Raw genomic sequence first — 18,467 nt, forward strand, 5'->3', positions numbered from 1 at the left:
AGAAACAGTCCCAGCCCAAATGAAGCATCAGTTATGCAAATGGAAGCAATTTTGGGTGAGTGGCAGATCGTCTTCCTGAAATGAGGATGGGCAAGGGATGAAAATGAAAAATGAAGGGGAGGCAGAGAAGAGGAGAGCCAGCCAAGCTTGAAATGATTTAATTTAAGTGATGAAGGTTTGACTTTGATAAGTTAGCATTTTAATAATGGCCTTTGATCACTCCAGGGGTCCAGTGGTGAGGAAAATAGCACCAAAGCATGTGGGTATCAGCACCTGACAAGCTGATAGACGGTAACCTCTGCGAAACGTTAGTCACAGCTTGTAGCAAGATGTGCCTGCCTACTCGTCTTATGTTCTGTTTGACACAACCTGCTTGATTGTGTCTCCAAAGATTGCATGTATTGAGAAAGTGATGTTCAGCAGTACAACACCATGAGTAAATAAGGTACAAACAAATCACAGGAGGTATGTAAGTTGAGCATATGGCATATTAATTAGCTGGGGTATATCATCAAATTTAGGTAATGTTAGCCTTAATACCACTTTCTGAATGTCACAAATATCAACAGGCACTGCTATGTGCCAAAACATTATAATTTTTTTCCCTTGAGATAAAAGATACTCAATAAATTGGTGATCACATAATTGTTGGCAAATGCATCCCAACAATTATGTGATAATAATAATTCAGATGGTACAGTGCAGTACTTAAAAATTATGCATTTTGCATACAGTATATACATATTTTTCAACAAATCAGTTCATACAGACTTCTTGAAATAGCATACTGCTCTTACTGCTTCTTCTGAGATAAATAGATAGCATAAAAACAGTTCGAGTAGCATTCTACAGCACAGACCGACAGCAACTGGGTCTGATTTCAAAGGCTGCCCCCCACAGAAGGTTGCATTTGTTATATTATTTCAGTTACCATTACTGTATTAAATTACAGTAATTTACTCGACATAAGGAATTAGAGTCAGCATTTCAATAGTTGATTTTTGAAATTAGATGACATATGTGGCCAGAAATTGCTTTCTCTGGAAGGTACAGGCTTCGAAATGAGACACATGCAACTTGTCTTGAATGCAGAGTAATACAAAGAGTGAAATGTCCCAGCGTTATTAGACTGAAAATGAGTACACCTAGAATTCTGCACAAATTTTTTCTTCACCAAATTTCAGGTGAAGAGTAACTGTTTAAAATGTTTTGAGATCCAATTCATTTGAAAAATAGAAATTGTTGACTGAATATATACTCTGAAATCTGTATAGATTTATAATATCGTCACTTGTTATAAGTTTGCTATTGTTTTGAAGTGTTACACATTGGTCATTTTGAGACTGAATCCTTTTTGGCTTTGTTGTTTTTTTATTTTATTTTACCTTGTTACACCTTGACATCGATGTTAGTTTGGCTGGTGGTTAAAAGAAGACAATAGGCCTTAAAATTAATCAGCAAATAATCAGCTTACTGCTGCCTACACGTTGCACACACACAGCCAGTGGAAAAAATGGTTCCATTGTGTCCTTGAGTAAACAGTCACACTCACAAGATGCTTAAAAACATTAATTTGCCTGCTCTATCTTCCCTGCGAAACTTTCTAACAGCCTGTTTTGTATATATTTGAATATTGACAAGAAAAACATAACTTGCTTATTCAGATAGACATTGCTGTAAATCCTGTGCACAATAAATATTTCAAGAAAAGTAATAAAATAATAGCAAATGTAACCTCTCAAAAGTTCAACCTAGCAAACAAGTCCACACATTCTAAACGATATGGCAAAATGTAAAAAGAATGAGACAATATTTCCATAACATTTCCACTATACTTAGTAAAAATTAGTAATAAAACTGCACAAAACAAAAAATAGAACAAAAATTGTCTGCTCTGCACATGATCTCACCTATAAATATAAATCTCCATTATGAGTCCAGACAGTTTTGCATACATTACAGCTAAAATTCTCTTAAAAAATGCTAGAAAAGAACTACTGTTAAAACATTATATAGCTGAAATATTTATTGGTTTTAGTCAGTAAATCATCAAGGCATGGAAAAAAGTTCATAAGTGGATTTATACTCATTAAATATGGCTGTTAATATTTAATGGAATCAGTATTACTTCCCTAAATGTATGCAGTTCTGTGCCAACACTTTATGGATTATTCATCCTGGTAATATTACTCCAGCATAACCCCAGGTTGTGCCTCGTTCTCATTTTTTCATAATCTCACCATCTTTTCAGTGATTCAGTGAGGTTCTACAGTGCCTTTGAACATAGTTAAGGTTTGTGGACTTCATAAGAGAAAGGTAAGATGAGAGTGAAGCATAAATTTAGAGTAACTTTTATTCTAGTCAAATGTAATTTTACGTATGACTAGATTATAATCAAATCTACAAGAGGAAGTACACTGTTCTTAACAGCCTTGAAAAAGCCCAGAGGGATTTAATACATTTCTTAAGTGGATGGCAGCACATACTCTTGCAAACATCTTTACGTGCACACACAGTTTGTATTTTTACATGAATGGTGTTAAATACATCATATAATGACGATTAAGGCTTAATTTGTGTTTTCTCACCACATCTAGCAAAGACATGAAATATTCAGTCATAAGCTTTCTCACTCTAGCATCAGATTGCCAACATAATTCCTCCATATCAAGATCACATACTGCATTTCAACATCTTCCTGGTGTTTCACAGCTGTGCCTTTCATCTTGTTACTGACTGAATATTGGACTCACTTCTGGCTAAATAAAAATGTGTCCCTCCTACCTCTTAGATGATGTGCTGGAACGTAGCAGTGGCTACATTTAAAAGGAATTATAGCTGAACCCTGCAGGCCTGGCAACCATATCAGCATTTTTACAGCTCTGCAGCTGTCTCTTAACCAGAGCTTAGCTCCAGGGGTTACAGCCCCTTCGGAGACCCCACACACCCAGAAACACAGAGAAAGAACAAGAAAAAGTGTACAAGAGAGTCAAATGGCCTTTCAAATAAAAAAGGGTTGAAATTAGATTCTTTGGAATGTAACAACTCTATTGGCGACCACTGCTTCAGCTGATTTAAATCAACTGAACTGGAACTAAATGGAACTGAGAGTTTTGACTGGCTTCTACATTAGGCACTGACACACACAACCTTTGAACAATACCGTTTCCTTCTGCTTTCAGAGAAAAAGCAAAAGAAAGACTGTGGGTACCAGACCTCACTGATGAAGATCACTGAAATCATTGTCCTATTCATTTTATCACCTCAGCAGTAGCCTGGGTTTTGGGGCGACTACTTAATTAAGAACAAAAAATAATGGCTTGGACCAAGCTACCTAGGTGTTACATAATAACACAGTATTTTTATAATGATTTGCAGTTTAATAGCAGTTAATCTATCAGAATTTTGCCACCTTCTTAATAACTGCTATGATGCTACACTAGGAAATGGCTGTCAAAAATCTTACACAAGCCGATACACAGCCGCAGTCTTAATTTAATTTAGTTTCTTCTAGTCCAGTGGTTCTCAAACCTCTCCATGAAGTACCCCCAGCACTGCACATTTTGTATGTCTACCTATATCTGATACACCCACTTGATGAGTTGAATCAAGATTGAAGGCGCGGTCACACTAGACTTTAAACGTGCGAAATTATTAACTTTATATTATATAAAATAGGACGCTGCTCTACAGCTAAAGTTATAAAGCGCTTCCTTCATTTTTGAATTTCTGTACAGAGAGGTCATGCAGTGACGTATCGATCTTCTACTGGTCCCACATATTCACGTGATGCGAATTCAAAGGTCAGAGTTTACCAAACTTGAACTTTGGAATGCAGCGAAATGCGAAATTTTTCGCATAAGCTTGCATTTCTGGTCTGACGCATTCGCATGCGTATGAATGGAAGTCAATGGAGAGAAAAGTTCAGTGTGGCCGCAAAATGTGCAGGGCTGGGGGTACTCCATGATACGTTTGAGAACCACTGGACTAGTCAAATCAATAGCAGAGGGAAACCCAATCTTTGAAACACGCAACTCAATATACTCAATTCCTTCTTAAAGCAAACATGTTAAAATCTTTTTCTTCAAGAAAATTGTTATTGTAATAATTTTATGGTAATTTCTCTTCTTCTGCATTTGGGTGCAGTTGGTTACTCTGATCTCTTTATTCTTCTCCTCATTAAACTAGCATCTGCTAAGGGATGGGATACTCCCCTATACCCTTTCTCCCATAGGCCATCTGCTTCCTAAACTACACAAACACACTTATACTCAGTCTAGCTAAAACCCTGTGCATTTTTAATGAGGTCTGCCACTGAGAATAACAGCCTGTGGGGCTACAGTGGCCGGGGGCAGGACCCTCTGGCTGAACAAGAGTGATCTCATCTCTCTAGCCTTGCCAGAAAACACTAGGTCTACAGAGAAGGATCGGCAACACCCTTTGTAATTGCCCTGTGCTATGGGCCTCTTTAAAGCTCAGTGACACTATGAGAAAGGAGGAGGAGGAATAAGAAAATGAAATATGGTCGATTAAGCAGAAAAAAAATGTGTAAATCGGGTCACAGTGGGCTAAATGTACGCATAGGTGACCAACATTTTTCAGCTGACATAACCAATAATGATGTTTCTCCAGTCATGCAGATGATACTACAAGCTAATGGGCCTTATGCTCTGAGATTTATTACTGCAAACTGAAAGAAATTATTTTACTTCTTAGACATTTTAACATCTTAAAATGTCTGTGTTGTCTGAGCTGTGCCTGTGGTAAAAACAACCAAGACAAACCTAAATGCTGAATTTGCAGATGGCACAGTTTAAATCGACGACATTAGTTCTGTTGTAAATGTTGCTTTCATTTTCAACCTTGTACACATCAACATCGATGTCAGGTGTGCCCTGAAGGGTGAGTAGCCTTATGAATATGTAAATATTTACAGTGAGATAAACAGATAGAGAGGAAGAGACTAATGACAGAGAGAGGAGAGGCTACTAAAAGAAAAATAACAATGTGAATTATTAATCTCAACATTATCTTAATCTCAACACATATATCTGACGAAAACAACAACAAAAACATTCCTGAGAGTTCAAAATATTCTAAATCTTAATTTTTTATACCTTTTAAAGAGACTGTTCACTCTAAAGGGATTGTTAATCCAAAAAATAAAAATCCTATCACACAGACTGGTACATTTGATTTTCTTTGCATGGACAACAGAAAATATATTTTTTCCACAAAAAAAAAAAACATATATAAACTAATGTGAGCAGCACAACTGTAACATGCCACTTTTGATACACACATTCAACTGGTGCCTTGAACTCCAGTTCCACCGAGACTCCAAGATGTGTTACACAGTTTATGGAAAGATACATTCACATAGGGAACAAGAGTGATTTAAAAATCAGTTATGCACACCTTACAGGCATAATGAGTGAGGAGTAAGGCTTGAACCTGATTAACAGGAAATTAAGGCAAGGGAAGGGAAGCAAAGCTCTGGTTTGTCTATTGTTATTTTGCCTTTTCTCTCTATTCCACACACTGCCAAGCCTCCTAATTCATGGGTGAAGGAGTCGCTGAGATCATCTTCATGTCATAAACCTAAGGGCATAATGAAGGGCTCTACTCTGACTTGATTCATTAGGACTCAGTGTAGCCTCTCGCTCTGCTGTGCACTTATGTGTGCACAAGTAAAACTGACTTGCCTCCAGTGAAGGACGGTCAATGATGAATGGTGAGCACGGGCAGAATTCGCACTCAGTGTTTGTGTAATATGAAAATGGGACAAAATGTTGCATGAACAAAAGTGAGGCAACCAGATGAGATGAAAGACTTTACCAGGATACCAATCCAAAATACAATGTAGAAAAGGCAATAAAACAAATACAAAGAGAAAAAGGTCAGAAATAAATCGCCAGCAGTTAGAGAAACGTATTTGTTTTATATTTGGGACTCCAAAAAGAAGGAAGAAGTCTGATACTTAAAATGTCAAGTATTTCTCACGCTATTAAAATGCCATTCTGAAACAAAATGATTGCTAAACAATATTTCAATTATCAAGATAAAGAGCGAGAAAGTAAAAAAATATATTTAAAAAAAAGCCTCAGGCTAACGAACTCACTTTGTCACGGCTCTCCGTGCGGTGATGCTGGCGACGATGATGCTCTCGGGTCTCGGCATTGCCACGGCTTTGAACGTGCCCTTCCAGAACTTCTCAAAAAGCTGCTTCTCTCCCTGAAGTACACCAGCCATGGCTTCAAGATGTTCTGGCGTGAACTGAGAAGAACTGGTTCGGATTTGTGCAGTAGTTTCGATGAATCCTCTCACGGTCGTTTTAGTAGGCTACTGTGTGTAGGCGGCTGCACGAGGGAGCTGTCCAAGTTCTGAAACCAACGGTTTGTCTGAAGGAATCCTTTTCTCAATGTTTGTATTTTTCTTACGTGAAAGAGTCCGTTTTAAGTTCTTTTAAGAGTCCGTTTTTACGTTTCCCCCGTGGGTTTCATGCCGACGGCGACCGTTAAAGCGACCAGCTTCTATTTATTGGCTCGGCGTCCCCTCTCGCGCTTCCCGCGTTCAAATCAGTTTAAGAGTCGGAGCTCGCGAGCTATATCCCTTTGCAGAAAATTCACAATATCCACTGAACTCCTGACGGTTAGAAATGACATAAATCAGCGTGTATAGGTCCTATTACCAGCGTTTTTTGTGTATATATGTGAAAGGAAGAGTTGGACGAGTGTGACAACCTCAGCAGATGGTGGCTCGCTCGTTCGCGCACGTTGCGATGTGAAGAACTCAGCTGATGGTGGCTCGTTTTTGTTGCGCGCACCTTGTGACGTTAAAGAAGAGGAGACTGGGGGGCTATAGGTCACAGGGAGCGTGGCCATCCTTCCGTGCTCGTCCTCTCTCTCTCTCGCTTTCTCTGATTTGAACAAAAGACTGTGCCTGGTGTCTAAATCAGCATAACAAAAGAGGCAGGTGTCAGGCACAATACTTCTGAGGTAAAGCATTTCCCCCGCATCAGCCCTCCAGGCCCCACAGTGAACCATCCCCCTCCCTTTCCCAACAACCACCTGTCACCCCACCTGCACCTGCAGAGTGCACAGGTGATGGTAGTACAAACAAAAGCCAACCACCCTCCTCATTTAGTTCTTTTGTATCTGTAATAATAATACCTTTAATTTTTAGTTGCCTTTCGAGGCACTCAAGGACACAGTACATTATAAAAGAAGAGCAAAAAAATATAAAACAATAAAAGAAATACAGAACTATAAAAAATACAACATTCAAATCAAACAATCAAAACACTAAAAGCTATTCCAAACCAATAGGTTTTAATCTGAGCTTTTAAAATGAATGTGCAGTGGCAAAGAATTCCATAAAACTTAAACTTGAAAAAATGATTAGTCATCCATGCACTGACATCCTGCAAATAGTGAGTTCTAAAGCAGGATGGGAATTGTTGGGATAAATACAAATTATATGATAAATACAATTGCGTATCGTCAGTTTAAAAATGGAAATTATGCCATATGTGAGGGGATTTATTTTTATATATTTTATGTGAAAGTCATTCATTCAATTTGAAAGACATCACTTATTCAAAAGTGTGGACACATACATTAATTCTTAGTAATTATTATTCATATTTAGAATAACTTTCAAAAGTCATTAAAGCTATAAAATATTACAACTTTTGTATTGGTCAAATGTTTACAAATATATATTTGTTTTAGCTCATTAATAGCTTTTAAGCCTTTCCATGAAATGGTCAAGTTCATGATAAATATACATTAAGATCATAACAAACAAAGAATTATATGGCAGTCAAGTGACTGATAAAGGTTCCTATTAAACTATGAACTCTATGATATCCTTCATTAATGACAAAACAACTATAACTTAACCTTTTTTCTTTCTTTTTTTTAAACCGGGGGGATGTACAGGCTTTTGGTAAAATGTATATTGTAAAGCAATTTTTTCTTCACTAGTAATTTATAAAACCCTAGATTAAATTTACCATATTTGTAAAAACCTTCATATGAGCAGGCTCATGGTTAATGATGAAATGTTTTTTGTTTTATACAAACTGTAAATGTTGAAATAAAAGCATGAAATTGAGTCCAAATGGTGTATAAAACTGCAAATAGTTAGAAATGGGATGATGCATCAATTTATATTTTTGCATTTACTGTATAATCATATTTAAATGTAACTATAATAATATCTATATATTACTATAAAAACTATAACAATATCTCAATGGTACTAAAATAACACTTAGAGAGATCTGTGCATTTCAGGAAAGTACAACTGAGGCCCAGTCAGTGTCCATTGTGAGTCGTCTTGAAGGGGTGGGAAATGCTGTTTGTTTATTTTTTCATAAAATTACTCATGACATCTCATCATATTTTGCTTTTCATATTATAAGGCATGGAGGTTTGGCTGACATAGCGTCTCTATTTCCTCCCTGCTATCATGTCCATTACCACAGAAGCCTGGCTCTATTCCTGTCACCACATGAAACAGAATTGTGGGTAACTGCTCAATCCTGTCAGCTTTTGTTTAATTCCAGTAGTCAACATGTCAAGAGATGGGATGCTCCATATAGAGCATATGAACAGGGAAAAAGGCTACATAAATCACTGACAGAAATAAACTAGCACGAAACATCACTCTAGATAAAAACTGCCAGGGCAAGATGTTGATTCATATTTAATTTCCTTTGAGTGCATTCCTGCGTGAAATATTGCCCAAATGCAAATTAATTTAGATAACTTTATACCAATGACTGAGAGAATGGACTGACATCATCTGATGCCATCTCTGGAGGGAGGAAAAAACTCTTTTGTTACTCCTTACTAATTTCATGTTGTAAACAGCCACATTAATTAGATTTCTGTTAGCAAGTTGTATTGCCAATTTAAAAAATGTAGGTTTATTGAGGGCATAAATAGTTAAACGTAAAGAAACATTCGTGGGAAGTCGTGGCCTAATGGTTAGAGGGTTGGACTCCCACTCGAAGGGTTGTGAGTTCTAGTCTCGGGCCGGATGGAATTGTGGGTGGGGTTAGTGCATGAACAGCTCTCTCTCCACCTTCAATACCACGACTTAGGTGCCCTTGAGCAAGGCATCGAACCCCCAACTGCTCCCCGGGTGCTGCAGCATAAATGGCTGCCCACTGCTCCGGGTGTGTGCTCACAGTGTGTGTGTGTGTGTTCACTGCTCTGTGTGTGTGCATTTCGGATGGGTTAAATGCAGAGCACAAATTCTGAGTATGGGTCACCATACTTGGCTGAATGTCACTTCACCTTTCACTTTCAAATATATTTCCCACTAATTCTTCCCTTCAGAAACATTTATATTTCAATATGCAAATGCTAAATATCAAATACTCAAAAACAGCATAACAAGTTTACCTGTAAAATAGACTGGATGGTGCTAATTACATACATAATTAAATCAAAGAGGCAAAAATAGCTAAACAAGCTGTAATTTCCTTAGCATGTTCTTCAATTACTACATTTCACTGATTCACAGTCATGCACTTACTTACCCCCAGTCTGCTCTATAGAGGATAAATCATCTGGAATCAATAGCCCTTATCCCGTCTACCCGTGATCTCTATCATAGTGAACAAATTAAATTGTAGCTAAAGGCAATCAGTTAATGAACCAGCAGTCTTGGAGCTCATTCTGCATCTTTGTCTGTCTGAATGCCACTGGATGACTTTGCACTGACACTCTGATTAGATTATTCTGGAAGAGCATTATTCTGGAAATACACACAGTGGAATCCATAAGCCTGGGACCACATTAAAAAAAAAAAAAAAAAAAAAATTCTGGAAATAAACCGATGTTTTCAAAATTATTATTTTGGAGCATTTAAATCAAACAAATGTTACAGTATAAAATGAAAAGGAAATATTTCATATTCTGAAATGAATATTTTCACTTCTCAAATAAGCCAATTTGTGACATTGACTCAAAATGCTGAACATTTGCAAATCACACCAATAAAATAGATCAACAGTCTATATCATATTTTGTGTTTTCAGTAAGGCAAATGGAAAGCTGTAAAATTAAACGCACTGCCATTCAGAAGTTTGGGGTGAGAATGAATTTATGTTTTCGAAATAAATCTCTTTTTTGTTCGCCAAGGCTGCATGCTGTCTTTATTTGATCAAAGTACATACAATCAGATGGAAGTACTGGTAGAAGGAAGCTGCCAAAGGAAATAGATAAGGTGTGTAAAACTCATTAAAATGTTTATGCCTCTTCAACTTTGGGCACCTGGAAAGTGATAGATGAGAACTTATCTCTTGAAAAACAGATAGCAGGTAGTTTTCTACAAGGAAAACAAGCATTATGAAAACTAATAAACAATTGTGGAAAAGTACTGGGAATGATGTCTCAAAGAATATTCTGTATGCTCATTGGACAGTGACCTATAATTAAATAGTACAAAGATGGTTGTCTGTATAGAGACAGATTCAGATGGTCAGCTGGCATCTCAACTTTTATTTTATTTATGTTGATTTATGTTATTTCTTATAATAAAGTCTAATTTTGACTTCTGAAACTCACAGAATTTTCTTCTTCAGCTTTGCAGCAGTTCCACACAATCCTTTTTGTGAATAATAATGCATAAATACTTTATAAATAGTTTTACTTCAGCTTTGCACTCAGACTGTCAGGTTAATATTTCACTATATGTTCCTATATTAACTAGAGGTCTCAGACTTTAGGACCCCATTATACATGTAACATATATACTCAACTACAGTATATTTATATATGAAGATTGCAGTTGTGTAATGAACTATGACAAACCCCCATAAAAAATGTAAAAAAGGAAACACATAATAAGTGGAGGCAATGAAGCAGAACTTACCCAGTACAGTTGAGTACAAGTAGGCAGTGTCAGCTTCTGGCCATATTTGCAGACATCTAGGTTTTTCTTCATTAGAAACAGCGTTTTTTTTGCAGATTTTGCTTTTATCCAATTACAAACAGTTGGTGTTTGTAGAAAAGTGAAAGATACAATTAGCTAAGTGCTGAATGTGATGTTACATTAGACAGTAGATTTCCTAATACATTCTGCAGTATAGAGCAATGATGATAGCTACTGTATAAAGTTCTGGGGAGGCAAAAAAGAAGAAGTTCCGATAAGGATCATTAGGTTTTTATTGGCAAATACAAATGCCACTCATTTTTTGTTGATGATCAAACTCATGTCTTTCCACTCAGGCTGCAGCTGATTCACGCATATCACAAACTAGTGTTTAATGAACCATACAGTTCAGAGCTTGAGATGTTTTCAAAGGTTAACTTACGGTTAAATAATGCTCTACGGTTTTCACTTTGCATTTTAATAACAACTGATTCATTTTAAAGGAATAGTTCACCCAGAAATGAAAATTTCCTCAGGCCATTTAAGATAAATTGTGTTTGTTTATTTATAAGAACAGATTTGGAAAAATTTGGGATGATAACACTTACTCACCAATAGATCATCTGCAGTGAATGGGTGCCATCAGAATGAGAGTCCGAACAACTGATAAAAACATTACAATAACCCACAAAAGTCCACACGACTCCAGTCCATCAATTAACATCTTGTGAAGTGAAAAGCTCTGTTTGTAAAAAACAAATTCATCAAGGCAGTTTCAGCTTCAAACTGACGGCACCCATTCACTACAGAGGATCCATTGGTGAAAAAATGATGTAATGCTTTCTTCAAATCTGTTCTTAAAAAAAAAAAAAAAAAAACTCATCCACATCTTGAATAGCCTGAGGGTGAGTACATTTTCATTTATGGGTGAACCATTCCTGTACGTTGCCACATTGCATTATTCGCCCCTTTAACAGATGCATTCTCCTTCTGAGGTCATTACATTACATTTTCACTACAGGGACAAGGCTCCTTATTCAAGGCCATAATGGTGCGCATGGATGACATCATCTGAGACCTGAAATTACAAAGTTTAGTTTAGCAGTCAAGATCTCCAACCACTCAGCTGCTCTATATTTTATGTCACGGGCACAACAAAACTTGTCACGGTGCTGGTTATTTCCTTTAAAATTTAACTACTGCCACCAATAATTTAGTATTGTTGATGTATTCTGCATACTTGTATAAACTTCTTCTAGATTCTTGATGAGTACATGTAGTAGTTCCACTACCATTACCTCTGCAACAACATCTAAGAGAGCAGTCATACATGGCAAGGGTACAAGGGAAACATCCATCCCCTCACATTAACTCACTGTCATTTTTCTCTCACTTCAGGCAAGAAAGAGAAGACCTTTTGAAACAGAGTTGATGAGACATAGCCTAAGGACGAGGCATAATGTTTATCAATAATGATAGTCGCCATTCCTAGTTAGCAGTAAATGGCATTATGGCACTCTCATTCTGATGGCACCCACTTCTTCTCCATTCCTAGTTAGCAGTAAATGGTAACTAAAGAGACAGCTTCTCTTCCATGGTAGGGTTATGAGCTATTTCGGGCTGTGTCTCTAAGTCACTTCCCTTGTGGACAAGAGTCCTGAAAGTCATCATTGTGGCTGCCACCGCAGTTGTAGTAATGTGTGCCATTGTTTATATATTATTCTTGTTTGTTTCTTCCAGTAAATTAGGTTGAATTCACCATAATTCTGTTACTAAACACTGTTGCTTCCAGTTGTTTATTTATGCATTAACTGGTTTGCTGTTTATAGGATGGGGTGGCACATATTTCTGTCACAGTTTTATCTACAGGCTGCAAGCTGCATTTATGTATTATGCATTGATTATAGAATTACTGCAGTGGCTAAGCTGTTTTGCACAGTTGCTTTCCCAAGTGACAGACAAATGGAAAACTATCATACTGCTACTAGAATTGACAATTAACAGCATTATTTGGTCCTCAGATTATTTGGACAAATAATTTTATATCAAACTCAGTGTGTAGCAGAACAGTTGAAATCTTCTACACAATAAAGGCAAAAGATCGACAACAGATTATTACAAATTACAGTTATTACCAGCCAACATGGGCACTGGCTCTATGTGGACTTTAGCAAATCAAGTGGAATGAACATCCTTGACATCAAGGTTATTAGTTACCAAAAAAAAAAAAAACTTTAACTGAGGAAAAATAAATAAAATTAAGCTATTTGTCAAGCAAATATCTCACTTTACTTTAGTTTAGCTTCTTGTACTAAAATAAATACAATTAAAACTGAAAAAAACTATATAGACGAAAACATAATAATAATAAAAAATACAAAATCAAAGCAAAACTGCTAAAACTTTAAATAAAAATCAAATGAAAACAGATAATATAAATAAAAACATTCAAAATATTATTATAATAGTATGTTAAAATAATACTGATTGAAACTTAACAATTATTTTTTAAGTTTGTTCATTATAGTTCAGTTTTGTATATTGCCAACCAATAATGAATAATATATATATATATATATATATATATATATATATATATATATATATATATATATATATATATATATATATATATATATATATATATCCTACAACTACTTTTATTATTATTATTATTATTATTAATATTATTATTATTATGTCGATCATGAATCTATAGGCTATACTATACAACTAAAATTGACTTGACCTGAAACCCAATCAATGGAGAAGTGGTGTTTGTGCAGTACTTCCAGAATATCTCCATTGACACAAATGATATCTATTAAATAACAATGCATATGTATTTGTGAGACAAAGAGATAATGATAAACATTAATTCTGTCCAGTCCTCTGTTTGGCTACGTTCACAAAGCAGCAGTCAAGAGTGCCATATATGCTAACGATCATATGCAATCTGGCAATGAAAGAGTGATAAATGCGTTCTAAATCTGAAGAAACTATAAATCATAAATCGAGTCATAGATGAATTTTAGAAGTGAGCTTGGTTGACATATGCCATATGAATAGAACATCAAAGGACATAAATGCAACAATGCAACATAAATGCAGGTTGTACTGTTGCTGTCAACCACAAATGTTAGGCCTGTCAACCTATCTCAGCTACAAATAAACAGCAAAAAAATAGGGGTATTGTGCAGCAATAAAGCAAGATAAAAATGTTTGAGGTGAGAACACACAAATAAAAGGAGAACAAATTGAGAAGAATGAAAGCAGAAAAAAAACAATATGTTCAAGGTTTGGCTGGTTAGCATGGTCCTGTAAGTAAACCAACTGGCTGCAAAAAGTAAATAAAAGCACATTTTGAAGGTTTTTCACCATCAGAAGAAATAGTACTTGTTATAATTTACATTTAGTGCTAGAGCAAAATAAAACAGCAGAACTGCTTGACAGAAGTCAGAATAACAGAGTATACAACCGCAAAACTACCATATTGTGGGTCTGATTGTGTTGCTTTATTTTTGGTGTTGTAAAGCGATGTAACCTTGTGGGTAAAGATGTCTGGTAAATGAAAGGCATAGATGTTTGTGACCTACCATTGACACTTTAAATTAAAGGAAAAATCTAAAACATCAGTGAATAACAACTTTTCTGGTATTTACTGTATACGGTACTTTTTCAAATCATTTTGCCATTATACCTTTTCATTCAAACATTTATAGATCAGTATGGTTTTTAAATTAATATTATAAAAATAAATGAAAGCTTTTATTCATCAAGGATACATTAACTGATCAAAAGATCAAATTTCAAACAAATGCTGTTCTTTTAAATTGTTATTATATGATGGGTAACATTTTATTTGACTATGTCTTAGTTACATGCACTTACTATAGTAATAACATGCACTCAGTACTTAAATGTATAATAGCACTGTAACAAGGACACCGTAAAATAAAGTGTAACAGAATACTGAAAACAACGTATTCTGTCCCTTTTTGAACACAGGTTATAAAAAAGGAATATTTCTTGAGCACCAAATCAGCATAAGAAGGATCATGTGACACTGAAGACTGCTTTGGCATTACAGTAATAAATTATTATTTCATAATATTACTGTTTTTATATATGTTGATCAAATAAATGCAGCCTTGGTGAACATAACAGGCTTCTTTCAAAAACATAAAAAACTTATTCAGACTGTAGACTTCTAAACGACAGTGCATACTTTCATAGAAAGGCGCAGAGAGCTTGTTGGAGGTCAAGGCTTGGCTGGTTAGATGACTGCAAAAAAAAAGATCTGGGTTTCTCTATTGAAGGCAATTCAAAAATATAAATGTTTTAATGGATTACAGCTTTCTGGAAGCAACCAGCATCTACTACATGTTTTATCTTTAAAGTGGTCATGTTTTATCTTCAAGAGGTCATTTTACTATTAAAACATTCTGTAAGTTTCAGAACTCAAAACTTAGTTAGTTTAAAACAGCTTATATTGAAGTAAATCTGCCAAAACAACATGTTGTGGAATGTGCCTCTTTATGACGTAACAGTGTGGCTAAGCACAGCCTCCGCAGAAGAAGATAAACGCCTGCTTCTACATCACTGCCTGGTTAGCTCCACCCACCAATTCACATACGCAGTAGGTAAATAACGAGAGAGATAAATGCAGGACTATGCATAAATCAAATGATAAAATGTTCCAAAAACAACAATACTTTGTGCAGTGCTAAGTTTTGGAAAAACACAGTCATTGCACTGCCTTCCTTCTGATCCCAACATTAGGAAAGAGTGGATGAATTTTATTTTTAGTTTGCAGTTCCAGACCCCGTCAGTAAGAACTTGGTCTTTTCTTTGCAGCGGATTTGTTTACAAACAAGGCACAATTTGACTCCGTATTTTCAGAAAGATTGAAACAGAACTTTACTCGAGTACATTTTAAGTGATGTATAACATTTGTGGTCGTTACATGCTTGTTTTAATTTTATTTATATTCATCAGTGTGACTGGATATAGAGAGAGTAATCGGCCTGTGACTCTCGTCAAATCAAATTGCATAGAAAACTTTAATCGCCAACTGATGATAATCATGGCTGCTGGATGTGCATTCTTCAAGCATCAATTCAGTTGAGTTATCAGCCTCTTCCTCTAATATGTTAAGGTACATTTTTGATTTCTGCTTACTAAATTATCTGTCTATGCTAGCCTACGTACAGGGCCTGCAATTTTGGGTATTGTGTACAATATTTTATGACTCCTGCAAGTGTCACGTTCATAATATATATAGTTCAGTATATAAATAGATGCACGATCTGCACTGCCGTGTCTCTCACTCACATGCAGTCACTTGGAAAAGTCTGCAGCTTGTGGACTCCTGATGAGTTTGAGCACGAGATGAGCGCTGTGAAAAAGTGTGTTGAGTACACTCTAAAACGCTTGGAAACATGGGAAAACGTAATGTATATGTAATAATTGTGATGTAATAACACTTACTAAAAAATGAAAAAAAAAAAAGTTTGATCCATTTTATCCAATCTGCCCTCATTTACCAATTGCACTCATGCAAAAACATTTTTTTTAAGTCCAAAACGTTTTGTTCCATTCTGTTGTAGATGCTGCTGTTAGAGCAGCTTATTCGCCCAGACCACCACAGACAGGCAGACAATCAGACAGATAGATATACAGACAGAATGACAGATAGACAGATAGACAGATAAACATTGCATGAGGACACAATCTGTCCCACATAGAATAAAATCATTTTTAATGCCAGTGTCCATCATTTAAAAAATAATTTTCAGAAGTACACAATGAAACATCAAACAGGCTCTAGCTCATTCAAAGCAGTCCAACATGACATTTATCCCTCCTGCTCTACAAAACCCTTGACAAACAAACAGCAAATATTCCCCAGTCTGCCGTACTTTCACATCAACTTCATTGAATTTAAACGCAATTGATTTCAAGGGCTGGGATTGGAGACTTGTTATTTCTCTATACACAAAACAACACGATTCTGACCGAGTCTCAGGCTGCATACATTAAAGTGAATAGCGATCAAATAGGAGGAGATGTGTCTTACCCTGGTAAGTGACCATCCTTGCCCAATTAAAGCAGCAGATCTGACACAGGGCACCTAGGGTGCAAGCACAGTTCACTCAATAAATATTGATTGTTACTTCTCTCTCTCTCTCTCTCTCTCTCTTTCTCTCTTTCTCTCTTATATCTTCCCAGTCCAACTTTTCTTTCTTTCACTTTTTTCACTTTTCCCATCAGTCTTACTGCTGCCTCAGTGACAAGTACACAACATTGGCCATCTCCAGGGGATAAACCTCACCCCACTTCTTCTTGTTACACAAAGGAAACTGCATTTCTATTTGTCTTGGAGAAAACGTGACTCAAAGCAACAGAAATAAAGCGAACAATCTATTTTTTTCACTGCACCAATTTTGCTCTATTGAAGAGCAAACTGAAACAGAGAACGCATTGTGTTTTCTCTCCCTCTCCTCATTATTTCAAAGAGAGACAGAAATGGCTTTTTATTTTCCTTCAATAAAAACAGCAAGAGGAAAACACAGTCTTAAATCAGAATAAAGGAGCAAGACAAAAGCCTTTGTTTTAGCCATCTAAACAAGGTGTGAATAAAAAAAAAATCAATTTGCGTTTGAAAATGTGTTTGATGTTCTGTATGAGTAATCATTTCATTTGAAATAACAGTTGACCCAAAAATGAAAATGGTATTAATATTTACACACCCTCATTCTATGATAGATCTCTTAAGTCAAAAAACACATGAATAAAAAATAAACATTTAATAAAAACACAACAAAATAGTCCATTGTGTATAGGAACTAAATTTCAGTCATTATTCAATGATTATCATCCCCTCCAGCAAACTATTCATTCAAGAACAGTGGCATCTGGATTAAGTGAGTGAATTGGCTAAGATCTGAATCATTTTACAAAATATTATTTAGGCGTGTTTCTTTTGGAACCATTGATCCATTTGATTCGGTTCACAGATTTAAAACTGAGTGATTCCGTCTCCATCATGAATCATCATGAATTCGCAGACTTTAAGATATGGTTTATCCAAAAATAAACATTTAGTGAACATTTCATTGGAAAGGTTTGGAAAAGAATAGCATTACATCACACAGATCCTCTGCAGTGAATGGGTGCCATCAGAAGTCTATTATACAAACATGCAGCTTTTTGCTTCACAAGATGTTAATTGATGGACTGGACTGGAGTGTTGTAGATTACTTGTGGATTATTGTGATGTTTTTATCAGCTGTTTGGACTCTCATTTTGACGGCACCCATTCACTGCAGAGGACCATTGGTGAGCAAGTGATGTAAGGCTAGTTTTCTCAAATCTGTTGAATCTGATGAAGAAATAAACTCATCTACATCTTTGATGGTCTGAGGGGAAGTACATTTTCTAAAAAAACTACTCCTGTAATGATCCTGTCATAACGGTTGTCAAATTAATATTAGGCATTGTTTGGATAGCAACAGGAAACTGAGAATTTTCATTTTTGAGTTAACTATTCTTTTAATTAATCTGTTAAATAATGG

The 18,467-nt window shown here is 35.9% G+C and overlaps 1 protein-coding gene across 2 annotated transcripts in view; it reads right to left on the minus strand.

Moving 5' to 3' along the window:
* srrm4 (serine/arginine repetitive matrix 4) overlaps nt 1-7,149 on the minus strand; it is a 66,986-nt gene extending 59,837 nt beyond the window's left edge. The window contains exon 1 of one of the 2 annotated variants that reach the window (XM_026244863.1): nt 6,122-7,149. In XM_026244863.1, the coding sequence (XP_026100648.1) occupies nt 6,122-6,252 (131 nt within the window). In that variant the 5' untranslated portion in view covers nt 6,253-7,149. The remainder of the gene's footprint in view (nt 1-6,121) is intronic. The other variant, XM_026244854.1, reaches the window with a different exon arrangement.
* Nucleotides 7,150-18,467: the final 11,318 nt, after the last annotated feature.

Source organism: Carassius auratus, chromosome 5, assembly GCF_003368295.1.
Source record: "Carassius auratus strain Wakin chromosome 5, ASM336829v1, whole genome shotgun sequence".
NCBI classification, from domain to species: domain Eukaryota; kingdom Metazoa; phylum Chordata; class Actinopteri; order Cypriniformes; family Cyprinidae; genus Carassius; species Carassius auratus.